Raw genomic sequence first — 12,536 nt, forward strand, 5'->3', positions numbered from 1 at the left:
AATCTACGTGTCAAATTTAAAATTCAATAAATTAATTAGTTAATTCATGACGTAATTCTCAAAATTATTTATTAAACGATTTCTCGAATCAACAAACCTCATTAAATAAACAGTCCAATTATTTCTAACCGAAATTAATTAGATTCGATCGTATTAAGTTGCTGTGAAATTTCGGTTTTTCAATCTAAAGTCGTACATTGAAACCAAATATTATTTCTAGTTAGTTTAACCACGTGTTGAATGATGTAGTGAAACAAATATTAATATATCGTCTTCTGATTTTATATTAACTAACAAATATTCAATTTAATTATTCAGATTAAAAGAACGCGTGATAAATCAATCAATGAATAAAAATAAATAATAAAATTGAATCAAACTCAAAACATCAAAAATGACTTGTCTCAGCCCTATCGTAGCCTTATTGTATAAAAGTTTATTTCATAAATTCAAAACAAAAATGAAAACTCATGTTTAAATTCATAGGAGAAAACATAATCAAGAAGAAATAAGAGGAATTCTCGTTGATTTTCGTATGCTGAGATTTTTCTTTGTGTTCTTTCATCTGTCTCTATCTTCCTCCGTGTTCTTCTCCCTCCGTGTTGCTGTCTTCATTTTTGTTCTTCTCTGCTCACTTTCCTCCCTTCGCTTCCGCTCACTTCTCTGCCTCACTTCAGTTCTCTGCCTTCTTTCGCGTCTCTATCTAGTCTTCTGTTACTTTCTTCTCTTTTCCTTTGTTGCTTCTCCTGTACGTTTTTTATCTCTACTTAATGGACCTACCAGGCTACCACTCCAAATCTTTGGAGCTGATGTCCATTTCAAAATTGTTGATAAAATTATATATATTTTATTTTTAAAATGTGAAACTTCATTTTTAACAAAATCTGCACATATTTTCTTCAAAAAATGCAATATTATCAAAATAATAAGATATGAGAATATTTTATTTCATTTCTTTTGGTATTTATTGTCTTTGAAGTCTTATACGATCATCTCATCTCCAAAACTAGGTTTTTTCTTCTTTTATTCAAATCTATTAATTCAAATAAGCATATAATTAAGGATAACAATTACAAATAAACACATATTATAAAACTAAATCTCTAAAATCTCTGTAAAATTTGAGTTTATCAATATGCGTATAAGTTAAGCCGGGTATATGAATGCCTGCAACAACGGTAAAAGGGAAGGGAAAACAGTGTCCCCGGAAACTGGAATCCCAATAAAATCACAAGATTGTTGATATAAACTGTAAACATTAGAATTTATTTAGCTACGAACAGATAATCACCAAAACTTTTCAGCCTTCAAGAAGTTTTTAGGTACTGCTCCTTTCATTAAAAAAAAATGTTACTATTCTAATTATACATCAACTGTCGATAACAAAGAAAAAAGAATGGAAATTTTGCGACTACTGACGAAACAAATTCTCCAAAATTTACAAACATGGCGTGTACAATAGATTACATCATACTAACGAATATAAGATAGTTTGTACAATCATCGTGGCCACTATGTATACCATCTTCATGAACATTTCGACAGTAAAACCGGTGTTAGGCATATTGCAATGAAATGGTATAGCAATCTTGCGATAACTATACAATACGTGGGAAAAATGGGAACCCGTCCTTCACAAAGTCATACGAAAGATCAGGTAAAAAATTTGTACCCCAGGGCAGCAATCCATGCAAAGAATTATCTCCATCGCGACAAATAAAAAATTTGAATTAACTCACCTGTTCTCCAATCAAATCGAGACCTACGATGAGGAAAGTGATTCCTTGAAACAAGAGGAAATAGAAGTGAATTCCTTGAGCAGATAGCAAGCTTCTAACAGAGGCAGTCAACAAAATAAACGAAAGAGCAAGCTCCTTTTTGTACAAACGATTTCTTCGTTTTTTTAAAGATTTCTTGGTCATCTCTAGTCTGTTAAGCTCGGGCAGACCTGATTCGGAGGATGACCTTGGGATCCCACTCTCCACCATAGGTGTGGATTCGTTTTCAACAATAGCAACTAAATCAGCTTCTGATGATCTACCGAGTTTCTTGGTAACAATCCACTCATAAGAACTTCCCAACTGGAAGAGCCCAGATATCATTGCATTAAATTTGGTCACAGACATTGTGTTTTCAAAAAGAAGATAGGGCACGATAAATGGAAATGATCGTGGGGATGGAAGGATGTTCAATATGGAGACTAGTCCAGGGACGTAACAGACAACCCAAAAAGGCAGCTGAGCTTCGGGTAGGAACATAGTCAACGGGAGAATTATGCAGAAGAGTGTGAATGAGTAAAATGGTAGTATAAGCTTCCGCAGAAGGAAGAAAAGAAATATTAGGTTTGCTTTCTTGACGAAACTCACCTGAAATATCCAACAGTGTGATTAATGTATTGACAGCTTGATAACCACGGATGTATTAAAGCATTGAAATTTTTTTAAAGCAATAAATGGTAGGTGATAATTATTTACTTTATATGAAATGATATTTAAAATCAAAATATCTCCACCAGGAAACAAAATCAAACATAAATCATAATACCCAAAAAATGTACTTCTACATAACTCGGAAAATAAAACCAAAACATGGCCCCATTCTTTTGCTGTGTAAAGTACAGCTACGAGTCAATTATAAATCCTTTGCATTAAGAGCTAAGTTCAAAAGAAAAAACTGCATCCAAATTTACAAGTGGCATTCTCCAAGTCTGATTTCATTTCTTCCAATCGACGGCAATTGGCCAAAGAGTTTCCAAGAACAATTTCATGATTTGAAGATCAAGCCCCATATTTATTATATCTTTTCATTTAAAATCAAAGAATGCATCATAAAATATGATATGATGTTATTATGTCAGATCTTTGGTATAATTTTATTGTGGTTTAGTTATAAGAAATATTATATTTGTCCCAAAAAAGAGTTTTCACTCTAGCCACGACATATAAATTTTGTGTTTTCAACTTCTCAACATGTATCTATATATAAAAGAAACATCAATTATATCCTCACATTTAAATTCATCGTAAATGCAACATATGGTAGCTTCCTGATCAACTTTATTATCACTTTATCCATGCAGTCAGCAACCAGACAATAAAACATATACATCAGTTGTACCAACCTTGGAACGCAGAATGTCAACAAAACAAAGACGAAATAACTGCATGGGTCCTGAATGCCAGCGGTGTTGCTGCTTTATGTATGCTTCATAAGACTCTGGAAGTTCACATAAGCACTGCAGACATGACAATTGTTAATCACAAACTTAAAATGCATTGACGACAATAAAAATCTGCATGTGCACAAACCTTAACATCATTCAAGTAAACAAATTTCCAACCACAAAGGTGAGCGCGAACAGCAATATCCATGTCTTCAACAGTGGTACGCTCCAACCAACCACCGCAGTCATCTAGGGCTTTGATTCTCCATACACCAGCAGTTCCATTGAAACCAAAAAAGTTGATGAACCACCCATTGACCTGTTGCTCAACCTCAAAGTGGAATGCCAGATTTATGTTTTGCAATCTTGTAAGCAGATTCTCGTCCTTGTTGACAAAAGCCCACCTAGTTTGCACCAATGCAAGGTTATCTTTTCCCTTCAAAATGAAGGATTCAATTAGTAGTCTTTGACAAATATTCTACACCTTAATAACGAATTTGAGTAATTAATATTTCAGATTCATGCAAACAGAAATATTCTTCAGCGTTGCAGATGTGAACATGTATTTTCGGTAAGAAGGGCCAGAGATAGATACTCGGTGGAAACCCAAGTTCTTACTATCTCTTAATCTGGGAGAAAAGGTGGTGATAAGAAATTGCAAGATGATTGTAGCAATTTTTTCAGAAGCAGAATTTAAGTAAAAGAGGTCCCGGGGTGATTGTACTGTATTATTTTTCGGGCCTACCTTACAGAGCAATGACTATTGGCGCTAGCAATTTTTTAGTCACCTTGTCCATTGTGGTTCATATTTTTGTAGCATTTGATATTTCAATTGGTATAATTCATAACTATAGGCATTTTCCAGTTTCCAATCATATTTACAACAATAAGATATTAATTATTTCAAAGTCTGAATGGAAAAAATACTTAGTAGCCTCACAAATTAAATTCAATCAAGACACACAATCCTTATCCTCAAACAATTTTTTTACTTTTTACATTTCTAAGTCCACTTCACATATATATGGTAATCTGATTACCTTGAAGTAAGGAATAGTTCTTTTCAAAAAATCTGGTGCTGGCTGGAAATCCGCATCAAAGATAGCTACAAACTCATACTCTTTTACATAATCACAATTCATTGCAGATTTAAGGTTCCCAGCTTTATATCCAGTGCGAATTAGACGATGTCTGTATATTATGTGCACACCCCTCTGTTGCCATTTCTGCACTTCTGCCTTAATAAGCGATTGAACATCTGTATCATCTGAATCATCCAATATTTGTACGAGCATCTTCTCCTTGGGCCAATCCTGGATGCATACAGCTGCAATAGATTGCTGGTATACCTAAAGCAGCATCAAAGAACAACAAACCTCAGAGCTACTACCTATTATCTAAATCATATCCACATTTTCATAATGCAGAAATACAGAATCCAAAGTCTAATTTTCAAATTTCCTTTTCCTCTGCACTAAGAGTCACTGGAAACACTTTTATCCAAGAAAAGAAATTGAAATGATTCCCATAAACATAATCTTTCTAAATTAGAAGCACCAGTATGTATAATTTTCAGATGGAACTCAAAGGTCATTAATCACCTGAAAATATTAGGTACTTCATACTTAACTTGCATCATTAGATTATACCAACTCTTTACAACTTTTCAATATTTCTCAGCAAGTTTTCATTTTCATGTGCGGGCGCGTAGCCCTCGCTATAGCGAATAGCATGGCGAAGCAACACCACATCGCTACGGACCGCTACATGCCATGGACTTTGCAATAGCGCTCGCTATCCTCGCTATTGGCGCTATAACGACAATCGCGATAGCTGAAATAGCGGCGCTATTGCAAAGCAAAGCTACATACTTATTTTTTTTCTAATTTTGGCTTTTTTGGCATGTACTTAGGTTTTTGCTGGAAATTATATTTTTCTGCGTTTCTTGTTTTATTTTTGTGTCTTCTATGATATTTCAATGAAAAAACTTAAAATAATTTCAGGTTTTAGTATTTTAGAATTAAAGTTGATGGAAAATTATGCTGGAAATTAAGATTTTTGAATTGATGTTACTGTATGCTATATATTATAAATTTATATACTTGTAGCGCTTTACTTTCACATAACACTCGCTACGCTATTCGCTATGCGCTATAGCCACGGGCAACCTTTGCGCTACGGGGCGCTATGCGCGATTGACAACTAAGCATGTGCCTATTGTGAACTTTGAACTAAAATACATAGAACATTAAAATAATATGAACAAAAAGTTATTGATAATAAATTTATGAAAACAAAGTGATTGTATGTCAAAATAACTCAAACAACTGTAACAGCATCAGCTTATTAGGCTCCTGGATTTCAATCCTAAGGAGAAAGAAGTAAACAGAATAGTCCGATGGAATAGAGGTCAAATCCATTTCTCTAATGAGATTATTCTGTTAGTGTCACGGAACCAAGTCACAAACATTCACTGAAGCTGGAGGTATGACCATTTCAAGCATGAACACTACTATCAAAGACAATGATCAAACTTATTTGTGAGCCACAAATGCTTTGCATGTAAATAACAACAAAGGATGTACGAGAGTGTGATTTATAGTACAAAGATGCAAATGGACCCAACATGATAAAGGGATTGTAAAAACAGAATTATCAGCTTGATGCCTGAGCTTTTTGTCAATCATTTTCACCTAAAAACAAAGAAGCGTTCTTTTTGTAGCATTTTGTCAAGCACCAATTTTGCACCCTTCCAAGTAATATCTGTTTTTCAGCAATGATTTAAAATTGAATGAGAGGAATGTGTAAAACAACTTCTTCGAGCACAAAAGGAGGTCCTTGTAGAACTGACTGCTATATCTAAACTTTAAGTTACAGAAATTTTTATCAGATACCATGCAAATTTTAAGTCTTTTCAAGCAGACAGCCATATCCTGGTTACCTAGGCCATTCAATCAATTTATCATCATATGAATAGAGCAATTTAAATAGAAACAGCATTTAATATCTGCATATTGGGATAACGCAATCATGTTATCAGTTTTCTCCGGCATTGTCATAAAGAGAAGTGATTATGTTTCATACAATCAAAACAAACAAAGTTTGTGTATATTCAACACTTCTTTCACACGTGCTTGTAACAAGGTCTCAGTGAAACTAAAGAATTGAAACTAATGCCTAATTATAATTATAATTCCACAAAAATGGCATAAATGTGAACACCATTCTTTCTTTCTTATTCTGAGTTTGTGCTTTTGTCATGTAATGGCGCAATTCACTAGCTTTCTTTTAATGGATTACAAACATCATGTTTATCACCGTCATTGATAAACTTCAGAGTGCATTACAAAACATAGTCAGTAAGTGGCGGGACAAATACCATACATGTGTGGAAGAAGTGTTGAACTTTTAATTCGAATGATTTGAAAGCCTGCATCATCTTACCTCCCTCTCATTGCAAATAGGAATTTGCAGTAGCACCATTGGGAATTTGTCCACATTCCCGCTCCCAGTTTCATCATCCTGCTCATTATCCATCTCCGCCATCGGCTTCAACCCTCTGAGCTTGATATAAAAACATCCCAGCACCAAAACCAATCGATCCACGGACTGTACCAAGAACAACACAATGCACACATTCACCAAACTCTGCAAAGGTGGCGCCAAATAGTTCGCCCTAGTTACCAACCATTTGGCATAAACATACTCCAGTAAATCTTCGACCTCAGACTCCAACGTAGGAGGACTGAAATGCCAACCCTTAAAGTATGCAAAGAGCTCGAAGATAAGGAGGCACACACTGATAAACAAGAAGAATTTGATAATCTTGTAAAAGCGAGACTCAAGTCTGGGGACGGCGGAGGCCGTAGTGATTCGACGATTCGCAGTGCAAATGATGGATATGAATCCATTAGTAAGGAAAGCAACGGTGTGAGTGATTTGATGGAACTTGAGGAGGTAAATCCAAGACAGCTGCCGCGCGCTGCGGGAACGGTCCTTGGCGGCGGTTGATGTGGGGCTCTGAATGTCTACAGTTAGGAAAGCGGAGTTTTGCAATAAATGGTGGTCGGATTGTTCGTTGTCGGTACGTTGCTTATTCCACCATTCCTGGAACTCGTAATTAGGTGAAGGAGACATATAGCTGCAGGAAAACGATGTACGTACAGCTTCCGATCTGAGCTTGCTTTTGTATCAATGGCGGATCATCTTCGTTGGATCCGGAGAAACAGGGAAGAACAAGACTCTATTTTACAAGTTTAATTAGTTTCCGGACTTTTTAATATTTTATCTATTTTTTCCTTTCAAAAAATTCAATATAACGTAATATATATATATATATGGCAAAAACTTGTGTGAGACGGTCTCACGGATATTATTTGTGAGACGGATCTCTTATTTGGGTCACCCATGAAAAAGTATCACTTTTTATGCTAAGAGTATTACTTTTTGTTGTGAATATGGGTAGGGTTGACCCGTCTCACAGATTATGATCCGTGAGACGGTCTCACATGAGACTCACTCTATATATATATATATATATATATATATATATATATATATATATATATATATATATATATATATAGTGGGTCTCATGTGAGACTGTCTCACGGATATTAATCTGTGAGATGGGTCAATCCTACTCATATTCACAATAAAAAGCAATATTCTTAGCATAAAAAAGAGTGAGTCTTATGTGAGACGGGTCAACCCTACCCATATTCGCAATAAAAAATAATACTGTTAGCATTAAAAGTAATATTTTTTCATGGGTGATCCAAATAAGAGATCCGTCTCACAAATATGACCCGTGAGACCGTCTCACACAAGTTTTTGCCCATAAAAAATTATATTTTTTTATGGATAACCTAAATAAGAGACCCGTCTCATAATTTCGATCCGTAAGACCGTCTCATACAAGTTTTTGCCATATATATATATATACACATATAATATATAATATACTTTTATATTATCGAAATAATATACATACATATTATAATTCGGATCATATATACATTTTATTATCAATGGTTTTTTAGTTCTTGGGAAGATATTTGCAAAATTTTCCTAACTTTAATATTATTTAACATATTTTTTAAGTTGTTTTGAAATGTATGGTTTTCAATTATATGTTACAAAATTATCTATAAACGTTACTTAAAAATTATTGGTTTTTTTATTTAACATAACATATTTATTAATTATTTATAAAGGTTACTTAAAAAATAGGGTTCATGAATCGTCGGATTACAGTTGTGGTTACGATTAACTGACAATCACTGTTATAATTTGACTTTTTTTATTTACCAAAAAATTGAACTTATAATTTTTTAAAAACTGATTCTAAAACATTGCTGTTTTAAAAAAAGAAAGTAAAGGCTTGAATATGTATTTCCTCAACGCATAAGATTATATAAATAATATGAAATGAATGGAATTTTGAACAATCTAAACTAGTAAATCCAACATGATGTTTACATATAGATTACATTTAATATAAAATATAAGTTTATATGTAGTTAATTTATCAGTGAAACATAATATTGATCAATTTTTAAAGAGTGAGTCTCATGTGAGACCGTCTCACGGGTCATAATCCGTGAGACGGGTCAACCCTACCCATATTCACAATAAAAAGTAATACTCTTATCATAAAAAGTAATACTTTTTCATGGGTGACCCAAATAAGAGATCCGTCTCACACAAGTTTTTGCCATTTTTAAATTGGCAAAAACTTGCGTAAAATGGTCTCACGGATCGTATTTGTGAGACGGATCTCTTATTTGGATCATCCATGAAAAAGTATTACTTTTATGCTAAAAGTATTACTTTTTATTGTGAATATGGTAGAGTTGACCCGTCTCACAGATTAAGATCCGTGAGACAGTCTCACATGAGACCCACTTTTTAAATTTAATGGTTGAATAACAGTTTTATAATATTTTTTCCTTCTAAAAATAATAATATCATGGAGAAGAAGATTTGGAAAAGAGAATTTGACATTTGACAAATTTAGTCTTTCTTAATAAAATATTTATAATATAGTACATGGTATGAAACAATATATTAGTGAAACATGACCGGGTTAGTTATGGTTTGAACCCGTCGAACCGGATGATTGGTTATGCAAATAAAGTTGTAAAATTTAATAACGACAATCGAATTGACTTCGTCATTAATTGACAGGAAATATGCATAAAATTTATAATAAGAAGAATTGAAATAAGCTGCTGGATATCTAAAGAAATTAGGAAATATAAGCTGAAAATAGTGATGAAATCTGAAAAAATTAATCTAAGAAATAAAATTTAAGCTAGAAATATGTCGTCGATGGAATACTAAAATTGGAGAGGAGTTGAATATTTGATTGATTGTTGAATATGCGAGACCTGTTCCTACCCCATTTTTTCTTTTTAACGTGACATATCTTTCTAGTTATCATCCCACAAATTCAGGGTTGATTCTATCCTACATGTAGGGGAACTACCCACATGATAGAATCAAGGGCCTAAATTTAGCCACACATACACGGGGTCTATTAATTTTTTAAAATCACATATGTGTATGAATCTTATCCATCCAAATCATATGGAGGCAGTGCCCCCTTAAGTAGCATCGACTTAACCCAAATTCAGCAACATAGATCATGTTACTTCTTCACTTCTCCACTTTTGTTTGACTTGGTCTACTATTGCAACTTCCAATTCATGACCTACATTTCAAATATTCATATGTCTTGCTTTTAACTGCCAAGTTTCTCGAGCTGATGCACCAACCCAATTGCCCTACTCACAGCAACATGTCCTACTTTATTTGCAATTGCTTTGACCTACTATTGTTTTCTTATTCTCCACTTCGTTCCTAAAGATGGCTCTACAAGTGTCCAACTCCACTAACAACCCCACTAAGGCCATTTCCAACTCATATCCTCTATTTTTCATCCTCTATCTTCTAAAATAGAGATTCATGGTCTTTATTTTTAAAAACATTCTTCAACATATATCCTCTAAAAATATTACAAAATACTCCATTTTTTTTTCATTTTCAAATACGCACACATATAATTATATAATTACATAATGTATTATATAACCGAACTTAATTAATTCGATAAATATAATATAATGAAACATGTATTAAACTCAATTTATTTAAAATAATACATTTTTTTTACACGACAAATATAAACGATAAGATACAATATTCATAATATAAACATAAAATATAAATCACGACAAACATAAACGACACATATGGTTTAAAGAACAAAACACTTCCCACTTCTACGCCTTTTGGACAGTTCTTCGAAGAAACTTCACCATCAGGGTCCGACCTTCTACCGCACTAGTGTATTGTTATGATTGCAATTACCAAAAATCGGCGTTTAACTTTATTGTTGTGTGTGTTTCTTAAATTGTTGGTGATGTCTTTTAATTGTTTACCAAAAATGAAGGATCACTATTGCAATATCCAAAAGTTGGAGCACCAACCCATACTCTATTTTGGAGATTTCCTCCGAAATAGAGATGAGTTAAAGATGCTCTAAGTTGCAAATACTTTGACTTCGCTTTGTTCCTTGAGTACCCAAGGTTCCCCGAGTTAGTTCCTTGACTTTTTTTTACCTGAATTAAGACTGGAACTATAAAGTACTATCATTCAGATAAACAATTTAGACATTAAATAGTTAGCCTCCAAATTAATTAAATAATATCTTTTTTAGGCCAAACAAATGCCCATGCAATCCTGTGTGCTTGGAAATATTCCTCAAATATCATGCTCATAACTTAGACAAAACATAGCAGAAAGTCCTAGAAGGTCATTATATTAGCATTGAGTAACCTAATACATGAATCTGGACAAACATCACATCGTTCCTAGCCATGTTCCTTCTTGCAAGTTGGAAACATCTTGTTTTAAGTACTTGTTATTGATGCACATTCTGTGGGGTTCACTGTCGATACTTGCCAACCAATATACATTTTCTTTCCAACACGCGATGAACTTTGAATGGTCTTTTCCAATTGAGAGACAATTTCCTGAGCTCCATGTCTTTAGTTCCTAGATGCAGTATAACTTTTCCCACCAATTCTCCTTCATGAAACGACTTTCTCTTCACTCTCTTTTAGAAATTTCAAGCCATTATCCTTTTGAATCAAGAGGCAGTTGTGCGCTTGACCCTTAGGTCATCTGGGTCCTCCAACTCTGTGATCATAGACTCGTTGTATATCTCCGGGATTAACTAGTTTTGCATGGCTATCCTTAGAGTTGGAACCATAATTTACATTGGTAATACAGCCCCAAAAGCCAATGCAAAAAGACTTACTCTTGTAGCGCTCCTTTTCTAAATTCTATATGCCCTCAAGGTATCAGATAACAATCGAGGTTAATCTCTTGAACTATCTTCCATCATTTTCTACAAAATCTTTATCAAAATTTTGTTATAAGCCTATTCTCGACATTTTCTTGGGGACAAGAAGGCGAGGAACTGATTAACTTGATGCCATAGTCTACTGCAAACTCTTTAACTTCGGATCCCACGAACATAGTTCCTTGATTCGGAATTATGGACTGCGGAATCCCAACCGATGTATAATTTGTTCCTTGATGAAATCAATCACATTCTTTTGTTCCACTATCTTTAATGGTATCACCTCTACCCATTTAATGAAGAATTCAGTGGTCACAACTATAAAACTCTGGTCTTTTGATGACAATGTGTAGATCTTATCAATTAAGTCCATGTCCCACCCTCGAAATGGTTATGGTTTCATGATTGCTTGCTTTTCATTTGCAATAACTCTGTTTTTGGTATGGTTGACACCTTTTGGGATACTTGATACAATCTTTTAAATTGATGGCAAATAATATCCACTCTCTTAACAATCCATCGCATTTTGATCCTGACTAGTGAGGCACACTCCTTCATGAACTTGCTTCATGATTTCCATTGCATCAGGGAACCTAATGCATCATAGCAATACAACATCCATCCATTTTTGTATAAGTCTCCTTCGACCAGAATGTAGTTGAGGGATCTTGTAATGCCCAAGATTTTTATCCTGTTAATTCGAGATGATTAGTTTATGAATTGATGTGATTATGAAAGGGCCACCCGAGGCACGAATTGAGATAGCATGTGATATTTTATGTGCGAGGACCGAAGGTCTCGCGCATATACGTGGCACCGATGCGCGAATATGCGCGAGACAGGCAGAGAACCTCGCGCATATGCGCGACACCGAAGACAGAATGTCTCGCGCATATGCGCCGAGGAGGGTCGCGCATATGCGCGAGATGTGCAACAAGAAGATGAAGCCACCCGTACTTTGCCATGCATATATAATATATAATGCTTCATTTGCTTCAGTTC

At 34.3% G+C, this 12,536-nt stretch overlaps 1 protein-coding gene across 1 annotated transcript; it reads right to left on the bottom strand.

Moving 5' to 3' along the window:
- Nucleotides 1-1,298: 1,298 nt before the first annotated feature.
- Nucleotides 1,299-7,417, bottom strand: LOC140803162 (probable xyloglucan glycosyltransferase 6). Its single transcript, XM_073158874.1, has 5 exons — nt 6,608-7,417; nt 4,204-4,512; nt 3,309-3,599; nt 3,122-3,235; nt 1,299-2,366 (listed from the first exon to the last, which is right to left on the bottom strand). Exons 1-5 carry the CDS (start codon nt 7,298-7,300, stop codon nt 1,731-1,733), a joined length of 2,043 nt encoding a protein of 680 aa, XP_073014975.1. The 5' UTR covers nt 7,301-7,417; the 3' UTR covers nt 1,299-1,730.
- Between the last annotated feature and the right edge of the window lie 5,119 nt (nt 7,418-12,536).

Source organism: Primulina eburnea, chromosome 10 (genome assembly GCF_022965805.1).
Source record: "Primulina eburnea isolate SZY01 chromosome 10, ASM2296580v1, whole genome shotgun sequence".
Taxonomy (NCBI): domain Eukaryota; kingdom Viridiplantae; phylum Streptophyta; class Magnoliopsida; order Lamiales; family Gesneriaceae; genus Primulina; species Primulina eburnea.

Bases quoted from the DNA above. Each gene is read 5' to 3' on its own strand.
- LOC140803162 (XM_073158874.1), bottom strand. From the start codon at position 7,300: ATGTCTCCTTCACCTAATTACGAGTTCCAGGAATGGTGGAATAAGCAA. The intron at 3,236-3,308 runs GTTTGTGCACAT...TCATGTCTGCAG, and splicing joins TTTACTTGAATGATGTTAAG to TGCTTATGTGAACTTCCAGA. The intron at 2,367-3,121 runs GTTGGTACAACT...TGGATATTTCAG, and splicing joins TTGACATTCTGCGTTCCAAG to GTGAGTTTCGTCAAGAAAGC.